The 24,340-nt window shown below is 39.8% G+C and overlaps 1 protein-coding gene across 2 annotated transcripts in view; it reads right to left on the bottom strand.

Annotated features, from left to right (window-relative positions):
* The window catches only part of PRKAR2A (protein kinase cAMP-dependent type II regulatory subunit alpha), a 120,591-nt gene that overhangs the window by 22,675 nt on the left and 73,576 nt on the right, over positions 1-24,340 (bottom strand). For both annotated transcript variants that reach the window (XM_005295958.5, XM_042844204.2), the window contains exons 3-5: positions 19,322-19,374; positions 16,342-16,425; positions 8,249-8,355 (exon numbers count right to left, since the gene is read on the bottom strand). In XM_005295958.5, the coding sequence (XP_005296015.1) occupies positions 8,249-8,355; positions 16,342-16,425; positions 19,322-19,374 (244 nt within the window). The remainder of the gene's footprint in view (positions 1-8,248; positions 8,356-16,341; positions 16,426-19,321; positions 19,375-24,340) is intronic.

Here is a 24,340-nt window from a genome sequence, read left to right as displayed (position 1 = left end):
ACTTTGCATTTGTCTTTGTTAAACTTCATCCTGTTTAACTCAGACCATTTCTCCAATTTGTCCAGATCATTTTGAATTATGACCCTGTCCTCCAAAGCAGTTGCAATCCCTCCCAGTTTGGTATCATCTGCAAACTTAATAAGCGTACTTTCTATGCCAATATTTAAGTCGTTGATGAAGATATTGAACAGAGCCGGTCCCAAAACAGACCCCTGCGGTACCCCACTCGTTACAACTTTCCAGCAGGATTGGGAACCATTAATAACAACTCTCTGAGTACGGTTATCCAGCCAGTTATGCACCCACCTTATAGTAGCCCCATCTGAATTGTATTTGCCTAGTTCATCGATAATTTGCCTAGTGTTATTAGATTTCAAACAATATATTACCTGTCACCTTTTAAAGAAATATCATGACAGTGTGTATGCCAGGCCTGACAAGAGTTTCTGACAGAGTAGTGAACCTCAAATGGGCCTCTGATACAGAGGTCATCTACTCCATCCCGCTGTGCTGAGGCGGGACCAAGTATACCTAGAGTCCCATATGCATTAGCAGACACTGCACTGCAACCAAGCCAACCAACTGTCAGGGATGGTCGATTGCAGTACCTCTGAACCATACCTACACCTTCATGAAAAGACAAAGATTTCCTACATTTTAATGTTACAAGGGAAGCGTCTGAGCAGGAACTATGCATCTGAGGAATACCCTAATAGAGTCATTCCTTGGAACAGACATTGGTCAAGGAGAATTTATGAAAGATGTGATCTCTAGAGGAAAAACAGCCAATGAATCTGTTCAAGGAAGAGAACCCCAGAAAAACCACCACATCAAGTTATTATATAGACTTAATGTTGGGTGCAAAGCTATAATCTTCACCAGCAAACTGGAGAGACTATTATTTACCTCCCATAGGGTGTCAACTGCCACCTAGAAATAAGAGAATTGTCAGAAATAACAGCAAGTGGAACTCTCTAATAAATACGTTTAGGAACAAATAGAGTTCACTAAGTTAAGTCCTAGCTGGCAGCATCAGTCAAGCAGCAGTTAGGAGTGATCACTGCATACCCTGGCATTGGATACGAGTTATCTTTGAACTCTGCTATTTCTAAAACAAGCACTGGGTGCAGCTCTGTGCCAACAACACTTGCAGATAGCGCCACCATATTGATGCTTCCTGCACAGACACCTCAACTCAGAAACTATAGTGTATCAGGTGTGGGAAAGCTTTGCAACAAACCCACAAGTCGGCATTCCTGCCTCAAAGCCTTTCAGACCGAAAGATTAAATTTAGTTTGCTGGGTCAATCCCAACTATGTCTGAGTCAGGCTTGTGAACATTTCAGGAGATACCTCAAAGCAATCCAAGAGTTACCAGTCTCAGTTGAGGCCTCAACTGAGGCACTCTTCTTTCACCCAGAAAGCTAACGCTGAAGCCAGAAGAACAGGGAAATAGCCTACTATGTCTACAAAGGACTTTGACCCTTGGAACCATATTACTTAATGATATATGGAATACAGACAAGAGAAAACACAATTTCAGTATGCTAACAGAAGGCCACTCTAGCAGTGAACAGTGAACTACCAATGCCACATGCAGTTAACAGAGACACTATGAGCAATAAGCCTATTAAGGGAAGCATTAAGGCCATCAACAGAGGATAGGCGTAAGGACTCCAAAAAATAAGAAAGCACCAATATTGATAGGAGCAATAGTCAGATGAGTGATACAGTTAGTGCAAGGACTATACCTACTCCAGCTAGGAAATTGGGCAAGGTCAGACAAAGAACAAATGTTTGTACACTAACGCAAGGAGCCTGGGCAATAAAATGGAGGAGCTAGAACTGACAGTACATGACATGAAACTGAATATTACAGGGATAGCAGCAATCGGATGAATAGCAGCTCCATAGCAGGAGATGATGCAGCCTGAAACCCATTTAAGTTTCTGGGTAGACACTGATGTTCACTTAGCTGTGTCTGCAATAGATACAAATAGTCTCTGAGAGGCTCTAAAAGGTTTAGTTCTGTCCAAATAATATGCTAATGCTCTCCTAACATCCAAGGTGTGATGGGCAGCATCCTCTCTAGTCTGATGGGGTTTAGTGTGGAAAACTGGCAGATGAATAGCCTGACTGATATGGAAGTTGAAGATGACTTTGGGTAGGAACCTGGGTATGGTTGGAGGGATACTTTATCTTTGAAGAAGATAGCGTAGAAGACAGGATTAAGCATCAAATCACCTAACTCACCAAGTCTTCAAGCATAGTTAACTGCGCCACTAGAAAGGCAGTTTAAGGCAGTTTATGGAGAAGTTTAAAACCATACAAATATTATTATTAAGGATACAAGAGCAAACTATCCCAATGCACAGGAAAGATAAGTAGTACAGTAACAAAGCACCCTCGCTTTAACCAGTGGATCTTCAATAACCAAAATTCAAAAAGTAAAAACTAGATCAAATTATAAATGATGAATATATATTAAAAACAACACCACAAGCATGTAGGGACAAAATTAGAAAGGCCAAGGCACAAAATGAGATTAAACTCGCTAGGGACATAAAGGTTAACCAGAAAACACACATACATTAGAAGCAAGAGGAAGATTAAATGACAGAGTAGGCGCATTACTCAATGAGGACGAAAAGACAATAACAAAACGCAGCTGTGGCCGAAGTGTTAAATAAATTTTGTGTTTCAGTTTTCACCAAAAGATTAGCAGTGATCAGACCACTAATATAGTGAACATCAGTGCAAATGAGGTAGAATCTGAGGCTAAAATAGGGAAAGAACAAGTTAAGAATTACTTAGACAAATTAGATGTCTTCAAGTCAGCAGAGCCTGACGAAATACATCTAGAATACTTAAGGAACAGCTGATAAATCTCTGAGCCATTAGTCATTATCTTTCGGCACTCATGGAGGATGGGAGAGATCCCAGAGGGCAAGAAAAGGGTAAATATAGTGCCTATTTATAAAAAGGGGAATATGGTCTAGAATTCCCTGGGTTGTCCAATCAGCTTAATTTTGGTACTTGGAAAGATAATGGAGCAAATAATCGAACAATCAATTTGTAAGTATCTAGAAGACAATAAGGTGGATAAATAACAGTCAACATGGATTTGTCAAGAATAAATCATGTCAAACTAACCTAATATCCTTCTTTGTGAATGGGAGGGAAGAATTAAATGTGATATCTCAAATCTAGAAAGGCTATTGATACTGTCTTACATGTCATTCTCATAAGCAAACTAGGGAAAACGTACCCTAGATGAACCTACTATATACAGTGGGTGCACAACTGGTAATTTTCAGTGGCTCACAGAGTCAAACTGGAAGGGCATATCAACTGGGGTCCTGCAGAGCTCTGTCTTGAGCTTAGTGCTAGTTAATATCTTCACAAATAATTAAGATAATGACACAGGGAGTATACTTGTAAAGTTTGAAGATGATACCAAGCTGGGAGAGGCTGCAGGAGCCTTGGAGAACAGGATTAGAATTCAAAATGATCTTGACAAACTGAAGAAACGGTGTGAAATAAATAGGATGAAATTCAATAAGGACAAATGCAAAGTACTACCAATAGGAAGGAATAATCAATTGCACAAATATAAAATAGGAATTGACTGCCTAGGAAGGAGAACTGCAGAAAGGATCTGGGGGTTATAGTGGATCACAAACTAAATATGAGCCAACAATGTAATACTGTTGCAAAAAGAGTGAATATCATTCTGGGATTTGTTAGCAGGAGTTTTGTAAACAAGACAAGAAAGGTAATTCATTCACTCTACTCAAATCTGATAAGGCCTCAGCTGGAGTACTGTGACCAGTTCTGGGCACCATACTTTGGGAATGATGTGGACAGCAACAAAAATGATTAAAGATCTAGAAAACATGACCTATGAGAAAAAATTGGGTTTGTTTAGTCTGGAGAGGAGAAGACTGAAGGGGTGGGAAACAGGATAACAGTCTTCAAGTACATAAAAGGTTGTTTTAAAGAGGAGGGTGATAAATTGTTCTCCTTATCCATTGAGGACAGGACAAGGACAAAAAGTAATGGGCTTAAATTGTAGCAAGGGAGATTTAGATTAGACATTAGGAACTGTATGGGTAGTGAAGCACAGGAAGAAATTACCAAGGAAGGTTGTGGAATCTGCGTCATTCAAGATTTTTAAGAACAGGTTAGACAAACACCTGTCAGAGACAGTCTAGATAATATTTAGTCTTGCTTCAGTGCAGTGAACTGGAGTAGATGACCTACTGAGCTCCCTTCCAGTCCTATATTTCTATAATTCTAAGTGGTTAGTGGTTCAAAGGGAGGTTTCATCAGAAAATTAAGAACTAAATTCAAATTTCAAGCTGTGGTGGGTTCTCTGTCATTTGGGAAGAGATTTGATAAACTTTGATGAATCTGGAAGTTGCAGGATAAGCAAATGCCAAGAAACCTTCCACAGGAGAATGAAATCCTGTAATAACCACCACGTGGACTTTAATGGAGCTCAAAGACAGATCTCCTATCTTCAGAGTGAAAAAGTATTCTAGAACCTCCGAAATGGGAGAGCTGACAGGAAACAGAGGAAAGTAAGTGCACAGACTTTCTGAAGGTAAATTTTCCGTGTGGATTCCCTTCTGCTGTTGATTAGGACTTCTTTAACCTTTCTGGAAGAGGAGAGTTCTAACTCTGAGAGCCATCTAGGTACCAAGCCTTGAACCACAGAGTGTTCAGGTGGAGGTGACAAATGTTCCCCAAGTCCTGAGTGAGAAGACTGGGCATCAGAGGGAGATTGATGGCCAGCCAGGAGGAGAGGTGAAGCAGATGAGCTCCCCATCCAAGGAGGGATGCAGCCAAACTACTGTGACAGTGGGAGGAAGATGGTTGAAGGGAACCCTGAGCAAACCTTGTCCGGACTCTTCAGTCAGTCGAGGGACTGATACTACTACACAGCTGGGAATAGAGAGCTACTTGTTCAGACTGTGTATAAACTGTCCTGGGCAGGCTTGGAAGCAGTGCAGATAAGCCTATTTGGAAGGAGCATGAGGAGCTGCAGACATGATCTCACAGTGACCTATGGTCTCAACCGGACTTGCGCAATTAAGTGAGTCAGACTGAGAAATCTGTCCTCAGGTAGATTTTGGATGTCGAGGCATCAAGAGTGGCCCCTTTGAACGCTATCAACTGTCAAGGTAAGAGGGAGGATTTTGCAGTATTGAGCTGATTGAGTACTTGAGGAAGAGAAACTCAGCCCTCTTTACTGTGGTTTGCACTTCAGTGTAGGAATGCACCTGGGAAGCCAAATGTTGAGATAGGGAAAGACTACTCCTCCCCCGGGTGAAGCTGTGCAGTCACTACCACTATAATTTTTGTAACCACTCCGAGGATGGCAGAGTCCGAAAGGGAGGACTCCCTTACCTACATGAAGCATTGGAATCTCTTATGAGAGAGGCGTATCACAACATGAAAGTTTGCATCTCGATGGTCAAGGGCTGTGAAATAGTTTCCCAGTCCACACATGGAGTAACAGCTGCGATTGTTACCATCTTGAATTTTTGTATCTTGACAAAGGTATTAAGCATCCTGAAATCTAGAATTGACCTCTACCCGCCCTTCTTTTTTGGGAACCAGGAAGAACTTGGAATAAAATCCCCTTCCTCTGTACTGAGTGGGAACTAATGTCACGGCTCCTGTGCAAAGGAGGGAGAAACTCTCTTATACAAGTATTGCAAGGCAGGTAAGGAACTGGCTAAAAGGGAGAGGACAATGGGCTGTGTTGAAAGAAAAACTTTCAGGTCTGAGAGAGATTGTTAATAGAGTTCATCAAGGATTGGTCTTGGGACCAATCTTATTTAACATTTTAATTAATGACCTTGATGCAAAACACAGAAGTGTGATAATGGAATCTGCTGATGATACAAATTTGGGAGACACTGTCAATACAAAGGAGAATAGGATTATTATGCAGGAAGAATTGGATGACCCTGAGGACTGGCGTAACAGAAATGGGATGAAATGCATTAGCATGTAGTGCAAGGTCATGCATTTAGGGACTAAAAAGAAAAATTTCTGCTATAGGCTGGGGGGAGGGAGGCTCATCAGTTGGAAATGACAGAGGAGAAAAACCTGGATTAATTAATTGATCGTTGGAGGACTAGGAGCCACCAATGCAATGTTGCTGTGAAAAAGACAAATGTGATCCTACGATACATCAGGTGAAGTATTTTCAGTAGAGAAAGGGAAGTACTAATGCTATTATACAGGCACTGCTAAAACCTAATCTGAAATATTGTGTATAATTCTAGTCATCCACATTTAAGAAAGATGAACTCAAACTGGAACAGGTGCAGAGAAGGGTTATTTGGATGATCAGGGGAACGGAGAGCATATCTTCCAAGAGGAAAGTAAAAGACTGCAGCTTGTTTGGCCTAACAAAACGAAAGCTGAGAGAGGAAAGGATCTGATTGCTCTCTATAAATACGTCAGGGAGAAGAGCTATTTAAGCTAAAGTACAATGTTGGCACAAGAACAAATGGGTAAAAACTGGCCATGAATAAATTTACGATGGAAATTAGAAGAAGGATTCTAACCATCAGAGGAATGAAGATCTGGAACAGCCTTCCAACAGGAATAGTAGGGGCAAATACTCAAAACTAGTTTTAAGATGGAGCTTGATAAATCTGTGAATGGGAAAATATGCCAGGGTTGCCTGCAATAGCGGGGGCTAGACTCAATGACCCAGAAGGTCTCTTCCAGTCCCAGTCCTATATTCCTAATTTGCCCTGCATCCAGGGAACCTCAAAGAGTCATCTTAGTGCCTCTGAAGCAAACTGGACTCAAAAACCCAAGCCTCTAAGGCATTGATGGTGGAATTTACTGCTCTACACCAGAACCAGAAGGCTTTGAGAAAGGCCTGTGCCTAACATCTCCAAGCAGGTGGAGAGCTAAAATCTGCCACAATAGTTACAGTTCAAATAGGGAGTTCCATTGTCGACCATGATCAGAAAGGAACTGTAAGGAAAGGTTCTCAAGAACATTAGGGCACCAGCAATTGCTCTGTGTACAAGACACACCTACTGATGGCTTAAAGAGCTAAAATCCTTAGAAAACAAAGCAATTTCCACCTAACTCAAACTAGAAGTGCGTGACCCAGGAGTAGAAATCCAATCAATGTGGTATCTTTAGGGAAAAAAGCTTTTGGACATGGACAATAGATACAATAAAATGATATAGATAATGTTAGACGTTCAAAGATGATGATTTGTGGAACCAACAGTACAGCAGACACTGCTGAGCCTGCATTTCCAAATCAGGTCTCAACTGTCATACAATACTACTTATCAGTACCGTCATATCCTCGGGGGGGGGGGGAGGGGAGAAGGGGGGAGAACATGTGGCACAAACTCTACAGCCTTAAATCTTCTGCAGCCAGCTAGCTTTCAGTATAAAATGTTTTATAGCTGACAGCCTATTTGTAGAACATAAGCTAATCAAAATAGGAATTTGGCTGAATTAACTAGGTTACCAGAAGCTAACGTAAAAGTGCTTTGTAAACTCCCTAAAAATATCATAAATGACAATCCAAAGGAAATGCACTGTCTTAAGGAAATGCTTTGTAATCTTTAGTATCTATTTAATGGTGCCATTATTTGAAAGAGGAGCATCTGATAATTACATGAATCAACATGTGTGGCTGAATCAAGATCCTGTTCCCACAACCACTTATCCTTACATTATTTAAGATTATTCTTATTAACATCACAGTTTTATAGGAGCCACAAAGGTATATTCTTCATATCTGCAGAAGAATTAAGTAGGTGTTCATCAATAGAACTGTCATTAGGAGATGCTTATAAGAGGAAACACTGATACACCAGAGTTTCTCTGAATGCCTTTATTATAAAAAGGTAAAAAAATATATATATATAGGCATTTTATACATATGAAAGGGAGAATCTCAATTACACAGATATACAGAACCCATTGATCTGCAAGAGAATAGATAGACTGATTGACTGACAACCGGGTACCTTAAAATAGCTACCTAGTACAGAAGATTAGGCCGAATAATAGAGGAAAGATGTTTATAAAAATCCCTAACGAATGAAAAAAATTAGAAAAACAAAAGCCGCATGAGGTGCTAAGTCTATAGGAATTCCCTACTATTTCCAGAATGATTCAAATGGAATAGAAATTATGAGTTCTAGATTTTTATCTCCATAGAACTCATACAAGTCAATGGCTCATTTTCCTACCTCTCAACGACATAAAAGTTGTCTCCATCATCTCCTTGGTCAATGACATGTTCCTGAGGTTTAACTTTCCTCTCAAACATGGCGTCGAGAACCTGAGACAGCTGCTCCTGGAAGGTTAAAAAAAACGATTAACATTAGTCATTGGAAAAAGACTGGTTCATTCAACTTTTGTTCTGGACAGTGAGTAGTAAGGCATATGGATTTTCATATCCTGAATAGGAATATTTGAGTTATTTTAATATTTTGACATTAACAATTCAATTTTATTTTAATATTTAGTATCTCAAGGGTTTGCTTGCATTGCATTTTCTGACAAAAATGCTGATTTGTAGTTCAAGCCTAAACAGCTTAATCCACTGCTATGGGTTCAACGCCAGACTCTCAGCAAGTGTAAACGGATCTGATAGCTCCTTTGATACAGACATGCTGATCTACATCAGCTGAAGATATGGTTCACTAAATCTATGTACATAACAGCACCATATTTAACCATCACAGTCTCGATCACTGTGCCATTTAAGGATCTTATATGAATGCTGAACTTCTTTCCTATATTTGTTATCCTTAAAACCACTGACAATTGACTTTCACTGTAATTTCTGTCCACTATCAGATACGCTAACTTTACATTTAAACCACAACAAATTTCCAAAATGCAACTCATGAACACACCTAATCCAGTGTTTATGCTGCTTAATGCATTTTAAAATTTACTACACTAGTTTTACAATGACTCATTACAGCAGTATCTGTAAGCACCACTATATTAGAAGTGCTGTCTGACTTTTCATCAGAAATCTCTTATTTTCTCATCTTAAACCCGCCCGGTATTTAAACTGAGAAGACAGTCTCAGCCTGAAAGCTGTTTGTTTTAATCATATATTTAAAGTATGTGTGTCTAAATAACAGAAGTCAGAAAAATGTAAGCATTGTGGCTATAAATGCTTTTTTAACGCCTAAAGCTCAACGGTGCCTTATTTTGGGGGGTGGGAAGCAGAGGCTTTAAAAAAATCTTCAAGCTTGTTGATAATGTGAACAAGTATAGTTGGATCCTGAAATCTAAAATGTAAACAGCCATAGGAGGTTAAAATACTGTGCACGCTCACCAACTCCAACTCCTTTTTAATAAGAAGTAGTAGCATAGCTGATGCACATCCCCAATACATTACAGCATTTTAAGATTCTACAAACTCACTCACAAGATATTGTGAAACACAACCGCATTAGTGAAACGATCACATTTTTTGCAGGATTCTCTCCCATAACGGAACTTATATTTTGTTCCCCTATGGCTTTAGATGTGGGGACATAATGCAAGTTAGTTTTCCACAGGCAAGAGTGTTCAGATCTGCAGCATATTAAGGATTTTTGCTAGGAACCTGGATTGGTTTTACTCCAAAATTTACTCTGATTCTTGCAAGAAGTGATCCAAAGGACACTGGCTTCTTAGTCTTTGATTATGATTGTTTTGGTAGCTAACTTATGCCTTTTAGAAGACATATTTAAACAGAACAATTGATGTACTGGGCCTACATTTACTTTGGTTCAACTCAACTGAAATCACTGGAGTTAAACAAGAGATGAATTTGGCCAATTATGTGTACTCCAGTCATGCAAAGTTATATTTACCCAAAGAATAATTTTTTGACAGGTTAGTAAAATAGACGTCTTAGTGGGTCCCTTGAGAGATATCTTCAACACTATTCTGTTAAGGGAAAAACTTCTACAGCCTATGAAAGATGCTGTTGTGGTTGTTTTCCCTCAGGACACAAAAGACCTTACCTTATATGGGCCTATAGGAGCTGCATCACTGTTGAATCACAACAAAGACTATAGCAAAAATACTAGCGAGCTGACTGCAGTCTACGCTCCCAACTTATATAAATCCAGATGAAACTGGATTCATTAAGGCTAGACAAATGTAAGACAATATTTGGAGAGTAGTTGAAATCATCCATAATGCTAGATTTAAAAAAAAGGTTTTTTTTGTTATCACTAGACTCAGAGAAAGCCTTTGACAGAATAGAGTGAAGCTTTCTGTTTCAAGTCCTATCCTGGACTTTGGCCCCCAGTTCCTTAAATGGATAACTGCTCTTTACACCAACCCAAAAGCAACTGTGCAAATTAATAGGGTGAAATATCCCCTATCAGAACTACAAAGAGAGACCAGGCAGAGATGACCAGTGCCTCCTCTACTTTTTGCACTGCCCCTAGAGCCTTTTGCACAGAGGATAAGGAACAATGAATCCATCACAGGAACAAAACTTGCAAGAATAGATCAGAAAATATCAATACATGCAAATTAGGTAATATTTTGATATAAAATCAAATATTTACCTAAAATGAGTTGCTAAAGAAATCCAGGAATTTGGGAAGGTGTCTGGATTTAAAGAAAATTATGCAAAATCTGAAATGCTAGGTATTAATTTGCTAGACTCTGAAAAGTCACTCCTCCAGAAACATTTGGGTACAAATGGGCAACAAATTATATAAGATACCTGGGAATTCAAATCTCAAACAACCTAGAAGAGCTCTATGATTTAAATGTCAAACTACTACTTCAGCAAATAAACCAAGATCTGGAAGGCTGAGGAAAGTATGCAATGTCTTGGTTGAGAAGAATATCTATAGTCAAAATGAACACTCTGCCAAGCACTTCTTTATTGTTTCAAAATCCTTATGTGATTCTGTGAAGTTTTAGGAAAAAAGAACCGTAAGACCAGTAGGACAATGAAATCGACAATGGCAGGGGATTAGACTACATGGCCCTTGTGGTCCTTTCTAACCCTATGGTTCTATGATTCTACCCCAGATAAAACCCTAGCAGGAATACACAGGATGTTAGAATTATGTGGAATAAGAAGAGACCAAGAGTGAGTGCAGATACTTTGTACAGACCCATTAAACAGGATAAATTAGCTGTTCCAAATATTCTATAGTGCCAGCCAGCTCAAAGCAGTAGTGAAGCGAGGGTGCTCTTACCCAGGCAAACACTGGCCCTTTATGGAACAAGAAAATTGTGGCAGTGAAAATGTCACAAGGCTACAACAGATTAATTAAAAAAAAAATCATGCCCTCCACAAATTTACACACAGTCTTTATCAAACGCTACTCTATGAGGTTGGGATAGAACTAGAGAAAAGATAAATTTTCAGTTTCCAATGGCACCCACTGCCAATAAGCCAGATCTTAACGCAAATTGTGAACTCCAGAGCTTCAAAAGATTGGGAGAGTGATAGAATATACATGGTTGGCCAGTTATTCAATAAAGAAACTTTTCTAACTTATTTAAAGATCAAAACTAACTTTAACTGGGTCCACTCTGCCTTGGTACCAGTACTTTCAAGTCAGGCATTATGTTTCTTGATTTTCCAGAAAACCTGTTTTATACAGAAAACAAACTTTAATAAAGCGATAGTGTCTACTCAATTAGAACACAAACAAAAAATATAACTAATTGATATCAATCTTTGCAGACAGCTTTCCTAACAAAAAAGTCTCTATTTATGACATGCTGGGGACAAGGATGCTGATAGACAAATTACCCCAAGGGGGTCTGATCCAGAAAAGAAGACCAGTGATCTTAGTTTGTAGCACAATACAAGAAAATTTCTTGAAGATACTGTTTCAATGATACCTCACATCAGTCATATTAAAAAATAACAGAGATTAATGGGGATAAATGTTGGAAAAGTTGTGGTGAAAGAGGAGATTTTATGCATATATAGTGGACATGTCCAGTCATAACAGAGTATTGGGATGCCATCTGTAATCCAATATCACAAATTGTTGGAAATTTATTACCAAATGATCCTTTGGTAATCCTCCTGTGGCTTCCAAGAGGAAATGAAGAATTAATCCCTTATCTGCTAGTAGCTGCTTGGCTATTAGTAGCCTCTCACTAGAGAAAGGAAAAATAGTCCAATCACAGAAGAATGGTTCAAAAAATATGGGAGGTTGTAGTTATGGAAAACTTAACACACCAATTATGTAGCCAGCAAAATAGCTACTTAGATATTTGTTTACATTTTATTCAATACTCAAAGTATATCCATCAGCCCCCTCCCCCGCCCCATACCTGTTCAATGTTTCTGAATATTAACATTTGACAGACATGCCTGGTCTGTTAAACGCATACACTGAGATTTCACTCAACTTAATAAAATCACTAGAAACAACATATTATAGGTGTTGTAATGATGCTCACTCTGTAATATGGTAACACCCTGTTAAACAGATTACTTTCTTCTGTAAAATGTCTCTTTAAACACAAGGTAACTGTTGTAATGATAGTTTTGTTTCTGATATTTACATGGCAAAAATTTGTAAACTTCCTAAATAAATAGTGTAAAAAATAGTTTTACACTCCCTCAGTCATCACAACGAAGGGCAGAAGAGCAGAGTTTTGCCTGACTGTTTTGCAAGATTGGCTTACTTATATTAGACCATTCATTATGTTGAGACCACATACAGAACTGGATACAAGCAGATGCTGCACACACTGTGTAGCCTGGTGTGTATTCTGTAATCGTTCTTCCCAGGCTGTTCATATTTTTCAGTTACTCAAGGGGACTGAGAAAAAGATGGCAAATGCTATCCACCATTCATATTGCTATTGGAAAGAAGCTTGACTCCTTTTGTAAGGTGCCCTCAGAGGTAATGATGTCCTGCACCATCTGCCTACACATCCTGATCATTTTCTTTAGCGCACACATTCTTCTAGTGTTGGAGCCCTAACAACTGCCATAATTAAGGTTGCTCAGTTAAGAACATAAGAACAGCCAGACTGGGCCAGACCAATGATCCATCTAGCCCAGTATCCTGTCTTCCCACAATGGCCAATGCCAGATGCTTTGGAAGGAATGAACAGAACAGGAAATCATTGAGTGATCCATCCCGTTGTCCACTCCCAGCTGTTGGCAAACAGAGGCTAGCACCACTCAGAGCATGTGGTTGCATCCCTGACCATCTTGGCTAATAGCCATTGATGGACCCATCCTCCAGGAACTTACCTAGTACTTTTTTGAACCCTGTTATAGTTTTGCCCTTCACAACATCCCCGGCAACGGAGTTCAACAAGTTGACTGTGCGCTCTGTGAAGAAGTACTTCCTTCTGTTTTAAACCTGCTGCCTATTCATTTCATTGGGTGACACCTAGTTCTTATGTTATCTGAAGGAGTAAATAAGATTTCCTTATTCACTTTCTCCATACCAGTCAAGATTTTATAGACCTCTATCATAACCCTCTTAGTCGTTTCTTTTCCAAGCTAAGAAGTCCCAGTCTTTTTAATCTCTCCTCATACAGAAGGTGTTCCATACCCCTAATCATTTCTGTTGCCCTTCTGTGTACCTTTTCCAATTCTAATATTTCTTTTTTGAGATGGGATGACCAGAACTACATGCAGTATTCAAGGTGTGGGAGTACCATGGTTTTATATAGAGGCATTATGATATTTTCTGTCTTATTATCTACCCCTTTCCTCATGGTTCCTAACAGTGTTAGATTTTTTGGACTGCTGCTGCACATTGAGCGGATGTTTTCAGATAACTATCCACAATGGCACCAAGATCTCTTTTTACACCCCATCATTTTGTACATTGAATTTCATCTGCCATTTTGCTGCCCCATCAGCCAGTTTTGTGATAATCCTTTGTAATTTTTCACATTCTGCTTTGGACTTAACTATCTTGTATTTTCTGCAAATGTTGCCACCTCACTGTTTATCCTTTTTCCAGATAATTTATGAATATATTGAACAGCACTAGTCCTAGTACAGGCTCTTGGGGGATACCACTACTTACCTCTCTCCATTCTGAAAACTATTTATTACTACCCTTTGTTTTTTGTCTTTTAACCAGTTACTGATCCATGAGAGGACCTTCCCTCTTATCCCATGACAACTTACTTTGTTTAAGAGCCTTTAGTGAGGGCCCTTGTCAAAGGCTTTTTGAAACTTTAAGTATACTATATCCACTGGATCCCCCTTGTCCACATTTGCTGACCCCCTCAAAGAACTCTAAAAGATTGGGGAGGCATGATTCCCCTTTACAAAAACCATGTTGACTCTTCCCCAACAAATTCTGTTCAACTATGTGTCTGATCAATCTATTTTCCTCAGATTCAGCTTCCAAGTTCTGAACCATATTTTAGAGAAAAGAGAATCAAGTACACTGGTAACAAAGCAGCACTTATTGGCGTAAGAACAGCAGCATTAGCAAAATGGGTTTGTCATTAGTGAAAATAGAAAGGGATGCAATTTTCTTGGGGGGAGTGTCTAAAAAATCATGGTAATCAGAATCTTGAAATATTTAATTGAATTAAAACAGATTGATTGGTGTTTGATCTTTATGTACATGCTCAAAAACAGACTGCAAACAATTCATTTTTCAGAAACTGTCACTGTGAAAGTGATGGGCTGGAGTGTTAGAGTCAATGACAAAAACAGTGTGAGCATCATCAGCTGTGTGTGTAACTGGAGAATTCTGTCAAAATACTGGCATATTAGTATGCAAATATCAATGGGGTAAATTTTACTGAGTGAAGGAAATGATCACTTGAATGATCTGACATAGTGGGCACGGTCATCACAAAGTAACATAGCAATAGTGAGCAAAGCTACAATAAGCCATTTTCTGCACTGGTTCAAAGCAGAATGAACTGCACCAGTGCAAGTCACGGCTTACAGTGGTTTTGCCCGTCTGCACTAGGGATTTGAACTCATGCAGCTACAAGAGAGCGAACTATTAATGCTGAATCCCCAGAGCACAAGAGGTCTCAGAACAAGGCAGTTCCTACTGATATGAAGAAAGTTATACTAGTGCAACGAGTGTATAGAGACAAGAGCTGAGGAAGGTCAGTCCACAGATCTACAATGCCTAACTATTCAGTTATAAAATTCTTGTTAAGATATCATAGTATCACATATCAGTTGCTTCTACTTTGGATACTGCAACAGTGTTTCTGGGCAATCCACAACCATGCTATGGAATGATATTTTAGATTCTTCTTTTCTGCATGAGATGGTGGTGGCTCACTTCATACTTCAGTGTACTGTTTCCTTCTCAAGTGTCATAACCTAAAAGCTACAAGAGTTTAGAAATTTTCCTACTGCTTCTTTTAACAGCTCTTTGTGGTTCTCAAGTTAGCAGCAGCAATAAGGCTGTCAGGCCTTTGACTGTTCAGCTACCTTGGTTTCACAGTATATTATGAAAAGCCTTATGGCTCTGGTCTTGAGGAGACCAAATGGTTTCCAAGGCTTGTCTAACCAACCTGTTACGTAAGACAGTGCTGCTCTTTTGTGAGGGGCAAGAAGCGATTCTGTTCAAGTTCTACCTGACGAAATCACGTTTTTTACCCTCTGGTTTCCAACAGCCAAAAAGATAATTGGAATCCTGTCATGGTTCAGGGCAAAACATTAACAATGGTTACAAAGGAGAGCTCAGGATTCTGAGCTCAAGACTTGACTGGAGAGTACTTATGCCATCTAGCTAGTGTTTTATTTTAAAATGTATTCAACTGTAATTTAAATATTCTCATATTCTGTTACTAGTTTGAGGGTTTAGATTTTTGAAATAATAGAAATTCTTCATAGTCATCTTTTCATAGAATCATAGGGTTCGAAGGGACCTCAGGAAGTCATTTAGTCCAACCCCCTGCTCAAAGCAGGGCCAATCCCCAACTTTTTTTTTGGGGGGGGGGGCAGATCCCTAAATGGCCCCCTCAAGGATTGAACTCACAACCACTGAGCTATCCCTTTCCCCCTCCCCCCTGCATTCAATCAGGAGAAGAAAGCAATAATCCCTCTTTTATATAGGCAATTTCTCCTCCACCCCATTCAATCAGGAGAAGATAACAATAATAGAGAATACTGAAGCTATTACCTGGATCTATTTCTACTTTAACCTTTTACAAGTCGGATATTTGCTTCTTAGTTGAATCCTCCTTTGTAAGGAGGCTATTACAGGATACAAATTCAGTATGTCCTTGTATTCCTACAATACTCCTTTTGCAATATTCCACTACTGAGAATATAAATGGCTAGTAATTATACATACGGTAAACTACTGTAGTTCAAACATTATAGCAGTACTACCTGATCTAGGTTTTTGAAGAGGAGTATATCTTTGCATGCTTCTTGCAGTCTACATCTCTGCTCATCTGTTTTTGGATGAACTACCTGCAAAGAAAAATAAAACAAAACCTGTCATGGCAGTAAAGAAATCTGATCACAATCTGAAGCATACTTAATGTGAATCACAACATTAAGTAAGAGCCTTGATGTAGCTGGAACCTCAAAAGAATGAAAAGTGAAATAATGTATAAAAGAAAAGTGAAAGAAAAATAATATCTATATAGTGACAATAATTGTTCAGGAACTCGTACTTAAAAAAATTTGATATTCTGACAAAGTATATTTTTAAAGAACTTCTAGACAAAAACAAATACACAAATATTTAGAAAATTAAACTGAGTGAGCAAAAACTGTTTCATTATTGCTCTTCAATGAACTATTTTATTGTTTTAATATTCCTCATCATAACAGCTCCACTTAGATTTACCATAACTAGAGCATTTGAGAAATTTATATGTCTTAAAAGTAGTTATTTGAAAAAAAGAATTTATTTTTAAATTCTGGAATTCTTTTCCACTCTTTCCCGCTTCTGAATTGTTTAGTGATCTTCAGGCAGCTGAAACACAAAGCCTGCCTAAGAGACTAGATCAGAGTATGGCATGGAAGGATGGAAAAGAACCCCCACCCCAACAACTTGGAAGAAAAGGAACAAGAAAACAATTCCAAGTAAAAAAACAAAGTCAGACCTCTCTTTTCTTCTAAACTGTTCTGTTTTCTCTTTTCTCCTAATACAGAACTTGTGCAAGCAAAGAGGGACCAGGCACCAGTTCAACTGCAGTGACCATGTCTGATCCAGAGAAAACTGCCTCTTATGAGCAAGAACTGGATAAGAAACCCATGACCTTTATGAGAATGAGAGAGGTGAAGCTAGTGCAGAAGGAGCTTCTCCCTGACAAATGACCCTTCCCAGGCACTTTCAGACACTAAGCATGGGAGGTCAGCAACTAAAATTTTTCCCTTGCACCAGTGAAAATTAGTCATCCATTCAATCCTAAGAGATGGGCTTATAAAAAGGAAACTGAGATCTCAGATGACAACAGTTTGTCCAGTAGATCCGCACAGCCTACTAACAACAAAAGTTATTTAATTTTTTCTAAACTCAGTATTAAATTAAAATTAAATGTATAGAAGCAGACTGTAAACCATGTTTTTAGAGAAAAATAGCCAAGAAAGCAATGAACAAGAAGGTGGAGGAACAGAGGGTATCCCAGCAATAGCAACGTATGTAGCCTCACAGTAAGTGTTGGTTCCACAAGCAAGTGTATTTGCAGCCCCAATGGCCACAACTTTCTAGAGGTTCAGATTTTGGTGCAGATGCACATGAGAGTGGGGTCTATATGGACAATAATTGAGTTTGAAATTTTATTTTTTGTAAGCCTTAAATTCCACTGAAAGTATCTGTAGTACTGAAAATCTTGATGAGATCCAAAATACATGGTATACTACTCAGATACCTTTGTGGGGATCATACTATAAATACCTAGACCGTACAGAAATCTTATGATACATGTTTCTAGTGGCCATAACCACCAGTAAATCATCTAAAAAACGTGATACCAGAATTTCATCTGATGTCACTACAAAAACCAAGAAAAACTGAAGTTTTTAGTTTTGTTTTCTTCAGATGATGTCTTCCCAGATAAAGAGAACAAACGTTCATTTCTTCACTAAAATAATTCATTATAATGAAAACAAAATCCAAGTAAATTCACTGGGGGTTAAAATTGGATAGTAAGCAGATAAGAGGATGAATTGATTGAAATTAACCACATAGATAGCCAGGATTCTGAAAGAAAGTTGCACCATTAAGTACTTAGCCATTAAATAAAAAAGAATGAGAACACTGAAAAACTTGATGTAAAAACAATACAAGTCAAAATACTACTCAGGAATCAAAACCTCTAAAATGGTGGTTCTCAAACTTTTGTATTTGTGACCCCGTTTCACACAGCAAGCCTCTGAGTGTGACCCCCCTTATAAATTAAAAACACATTTTAATATTTAATACTATTATAAATGCTGGAGGCAAAGCAGGATATGGGGTAGAGGCTGACAGCTCGCGACCCCCACGTAATAACCTCGCGACCCTGAGTGGTCATGACCCCCCCTGCTCTAACACAATAAAATGAATCCACTTTTCAAAAACATATTTGCAGTTACTAGAGACACCTATCATCTATTTTTCAGTATTTTGTAATAAAATATTTTAAAAGAATTTCCTCCTTTAGAATAAATTAAATTGGCTTTAGATTTTCACAATATTGAAAATCTGACATGTCCTTGAGACTAACAAGGCAACTGAGCTTCATTCCAGAAGTACAAGTCCCTAAAGGAAATATCGATCCCTATCAACCAGGATTTTGTTACATACAGTAGCCCTCGAGAAATACAATTACAATATCGGAACTGTAATAATCCCTATAAATTCCCTGCATTTAAAAAGATACAACAATTGGTGATTATAGGCTCAAGCACATTTCAACAAAGCATTTCCAATACAAGCAGCAGGTAAGCTCTCCCAGACCAGAACGGCTTTGATAAGGAAGGCAGTAAAAAACATGAGAGGTATTCTAGGCAGCCAGACACGAGAGCTGTGCTAAAGCTTCACTAATTCTTCACACTAGCACCAGTGCTCCAGGAATTGTCTGAACAAGTGTTACTTAAGCAGATAATTAAGAAAGGGAAATATTTAAGTTCATATAGATGGTAGGCCTCTAGGTACAATTTTAAAATCTTTTTGGATAACAAATTTGTAAATTAAAGCCCATAATGCCCAAAGGAACGCCCAGAACAAAGACTTAACATTTCAGAATAATTCTGCTTTTTCAGTAATCATTTCATTTTGCAGAATTAAATGTAGAATTGACAAGGGGATGATGTGCTTCATATGTACATTAACGTATGCAAAAGACTATGCAAGATGTGATTTGCCCATTCTTACCCTTGGTTCTGTATCTTCCTCTTCCTCATCTGGGTTGAAGGCTTCAGCACAAACTTAATAGGAAGAAGAAGAAAAAAGTTACACAAAAGCTCTATTTCACTTGAACATAAGACAAATAAAATTTCAATTCCTTCCCTCTAAATTTGCCTTTCTATATTTCACTTTTGTTTTTAAAGTGATTTCTTGTATGAATAGGTCATAGTGCCAAAGGATGAAATCCTATTTATCATCAGAGTAGATACATTATGGTCATATCCAGACACCAAAGTGAGGGGCATGTAAAAGACTGAGTAAGCGTCTTCCACATTGGCCAAAACTATCTTTTAAAACTCTACCTCAAACCAACCAACTTACCTTCAAATTATAAATACATTGCTCTTATGCAAACATACAGATTTCAATTCTGCAATGTCTTATAACCACATTTATAACGATCATGAACATAGATCCATTCACAAAACTTTCCCTAAACATTAGAGGAAAAACCATCTTGTAGCCACGACCCCTCATCCACAGACATTTCAAAACTACATACAACAACTATAGATTCACACAAACCCTTTATTAATATATAAAACACAAAATGTAACCAATAAATATGGTCTCCATTAAGGCTATAAGATGGTGGCTTAGGATGAGAGAGTGAAGATGTGGGCTGTGAATCATGGAAAGCAGGTAGGCAGGATTGGAAAGGGGAACTGATTAGTGGAGTAAGATGGGTTGTTGAATGACTAATTTGCTTTTTATGGTCTGTCTTGGAGAAGAAGGGGTGGAATATGGAATCTATCCATCTTAAAGTTCAGGTGTTTTTTCTGAGGAGGGTGGTAGAGAATTTCCCAACTTTTAAGTAAGTATTAACACTAATAACTACCCAGATGGGTAAGTATCAACTCTTGGTATGTACTATCACATGCACTCCCCCCTCTCAGAGTCCAACATTTCATAACATTCAAACAGCCTGGCCCCCAGAGCTGTAGTCCTTCCCATGTGTCCTGTGCAGCCCCATTTCTCCTTGGGCACAGACTATTTCTGTGTCTCATGCACCTATCATCACAGTATGCGGGCACTGTCCCATAATGTATATTCTGAGCTAAGCCAGCAGTTCTCAACTAGGGGGCCACGGCTCCCTGGGGTCTGCGAGCCCTTTCAGGGGGGCCGCAGGGCCCCGCCACTGAAACCCAGTGCCCAAGCAGGGAATGGTGTGGGGCTGAACTCCCGAGCCCTGGTGCCTGCCCCCCCGCCATGGGACTGATGCAGGGGGAGGGCTGAAACCCTGAGCTCCCCCCGTCCCCCTGCTGAAGCCAGGAGCAAGGGGGGCCTGAAGCTGGGAGCAGGGGGGGACTGAAGCCCCAAGCTCCCCTTCCCCCCGCTGCAGCCAGGAGTGGTAGGGCTGAAACCCCAAGCTCCTCCATTACCTTCTTGGAGCAGCGGGGCTGAAACCCCAAGCTACCCCCACACACTGCAGCCAGGAGGAGTGCGGGGCTGAAACCCCTGCCCCCCTCCATTGCAGCCAGGAGCAGGGGGGGCTGAAACCTTAAGCCCATGGGAAGAGTTGAGGGAGCACAAGGGTGTTGCCCCCCCAAACTGCAGTGCCTTACCTAGAGTGGGGAAGTCCTGGGGGCAGCTCCACCCCCTCCTTTCCCCCAGGCCCCCTCAGGACCTGCTCTCTGGCCGGGTCCGAGGCCAGCAGAGCCCTCGGGGAGCAGCCACCGGCACACAGCCCCAGACAGGTGGGTGGCCTGCGGAGGTGAGTCAGGGGGTGGAGGTGATGCCCCCTCCCCCCAAAACAGAAGTCAAACTAGGCCTATGCCCAAGAGTTCCCACCCTGGCCCAGAGTCCCAAGTCTCCCCTACCCCTGCTTGGCTCTGGAGTTTTTATAGCATGTTGAAGGGGGCCTCAGAAAGAAAAGGTTGAGAACCCCCCTGAGCTAAGCAGAGGCAATGCGTGGGAGGAGCATGTGAGGTCATGAGCCCCCTCCCCCCAATTTGCCGCTTGGCTTGTACGGAGCATGCTCACACGGACTAAGCAGGTTCAGTAACATCTTCTGATGTTGCTGCCCTACCTTGAGCCCCCCGCTATCGGCAGGTATGGGTTATTTCTGGAGCTGAGCAGGACTTCCCTCTTGAAAGTCTTTGCAATACATTCCAGAAACACTAAATTTAATACATCACACACAATATATATATTATATAATTTCATACACCCTCCCCACACTATATACATAGAGACAAAAGACTTGGGAGCCACTCATCAGAATAGTCCAATTCTGTTGTATAGTCAGAAATATATAATCAATTGATGTTTATAACACCCACTAATACATATTTAAATCAGTACACACTAGATTTTAATCACCTATATCTGCATTAACAAAGTGAAAGCCCAGCATTAAAAATAACATTAAATAATCTTTTTGGACACCATTTAAAAGAGGACACAATAGGCAGTGAACACTTATTGCATGCATACAATGATGTTATGAGGAAGAAGATTCCTGGCCAAATGACTTTAACTTTTAGTTATTACTGACACAATCATGATGTTACAGAGTCAAGGTGGGGGAGGTAATATCTTTTACTGAACCAACTTCTGTTGGTGAGAGAGACAAGCTTTTGAGCTTACACAGACCTGAAGAAGAGCTCCGTGCGAGCTCGAAAGCTCTCGCCAACAGAAGTTGGTCCAATAAAAGATATTGCCTCCCCCATCTTGTCTCTAACATCCTGGGACCAGCACGGCTACTGTCACCATGTAAGAGAGGCAATTATAATGGTCGGTTTCAAGAATTTTGATGTCATTTTAGTTCAGTTTCTGAGTGCTTCAGGACAGACTTTTCTTCTACTGCAGTTTCATAACTAGTAAAATCTGGTACATAATGACCTTTTTGGGAATATTAAGAGCCAAATATTCTCCAAGTTCTAGAAAGATAAGTCTTTAAAAGAAAATGTTTCTATTAATTTGAGAGCTTTGACAGTTCTTACATATCTAGGTGGACTTCGATTACATTCACATGAGATGCACAGATGTGCAGAGACACAAGGTGAAAACATTCTTGTTTTTATCTACTTCTGCTCTTGCGTTAGTAAGGGTAGTCTTGCGGCTAAGCCTGTACACCACTTAATTTTAAAAGAAAATAGACAGGCATTTTCTTTTGTACTTTATTCATTATCCTGACAATACTGAAAACTTGGCAAAATGCCCAGCTCATTACCATGACATCTAACAAATTAATGGATTTAGGAAGAAATTAAAAAAAAATAGCATGTTTTAAAAATCTAGAATCAACTCTATTTGGAAGGTGCTGAATACTAATTTAGAGAAGCATATGGTACTGACCACTAATAAGCTAGTCATTAGTCTTTCAAAAGGGTTACAAAAATCCATCATTTTAGCAACATTTAAGGTGCTTGTATATGTTCCATAAGCAGAAAGGTATAAATACAGTCACTATGTTTGCTAATTAAGTTTGAGTCCATTTTTTTTCTGGGCATGAATACTAAAACATAATGCAAACCATTCATTCACATCACAACAATGAAGCCCAAATGCTGAAGTCATTAACTGTATGAACAATGACAGAGTCCTGTGGCACATCAGCGACCACATCACCATCCATGGTCTGCCAATACAGTTGTGCTCTTCTAGGACAAAACAGCTAACTAACCCCACAACGCAGCGCACGAGAGCCATAGATAAAGGATTCTTGATTAGGGAGCATCTGGGTGTGGAATGTGGAACTCTAAAGGATTTCAGACGGTTCCATAATTTGTTTATCGTTAAGGCACATCACAAGATCTTCCTCTATGATAAAGCTTTCCCAAAACACTCCATTTTATAAATACACCCACACCACTAGATATGCATATCAAGGCTCTCAGCTGACCTGAAACAGCCAGACACACGTCTATCAGAAGAACCCAATGTGGAGCTATGCAGTTGAGGGAGGCTTTGAAAGAACAGTTTAAAGTCAGCCACAGTAGTGTTTTGTGCTGGAGAGTTCTCTGGGCCTCGAGTTTTGGGAGCTGCTAAGAATTGCATAGTGCTTGCTGTGCATTTATAAATAGGACTGGGTATTTTCCTGATGGTTATGAATTCTGTGGTGCTTGGTATGCATTTACAAGTACTGTTTGCTTTGACTACCACTCTGCAATATTTGTTGTCAATAAAGATAATTTGATTATCCAAAAACAGAACTTTATTGGGTGGGGGGAAAAAGTGCAGAAAAGTAATGTGCAAATAAACCACACAGGCAATGCTATACAAATTTTTAACATGTTTCTATGGCTGGTCTGTAGCTGTGCTTGCATAGTCTCTTCTCCCCACAGGCCCAGGAGATCCAATATTTCCTGTCTACTCCAGGCAGGAATCAGTTGGGCAGTTGCACACAACAAGGGTGAGCAGCTAGGTATGCTCACCATGATGGGCAATCAGGAAATGGCATTTCAACTCTGACCCTTGAGTAGTGGAGTTTAACACAGTACCAGAGCAGTCACTCTTGCAGGGAACGGGGCACTGGGGGACAGCTGCTGGAGGACTGTTAGGGTATGTCTTCACTACCCGCTGTATCGGCGGATAGCAATCGATTTATCTGGGATCGATATATCACATCTCGTTAAGACGCGATATATTGATCCCCGAATGCGCTCACCATCTACTCCGGAACTCCACCAGAGCGAGCAGTGGTAGTGCAGTCGACGGGGGAGCCACTGCAGTCTATCCCGCACAGTCTGGACCCCAGGTAATTCGATCTTAGATACTTCAACTTCAGCTATGCTATTCGCGTAGCTGAAGTTGCGTATCTTGGATCGATCCCCCCCCAGTGTAGACCAGCCCTTACGGTCAACACCGCTCACGCAGTATCTATACCCTCCTGGTGTCAACCTCAATAGGTTGACAAATGCTCTATGCTATTTGGGGAGCTAGTTTTATTGTGTTGCTATAATGGCATGCATATCAGCTAGAGACAAATTTGAATGTAGATATATGCATACATAGGTTGACGCAAGGCATCTTACAACAACC

Source organism: Chrysemys picta, chromosome 7 (assembly GCF_011386835.1).
Source record: "Chrysemys picta bellii isolate R12L10 chromosome 7, ASM1138683v2, whole genome shotgun sequence".
Lineage (NCBI taxonomy): Eukaryota > Metazoa > Chordata > Testudines > Emydidae > Chrysemys > Chrysemys picta.
This window is presented reverse-complemented; position numbering and strand designations above follow the sequence as displayed.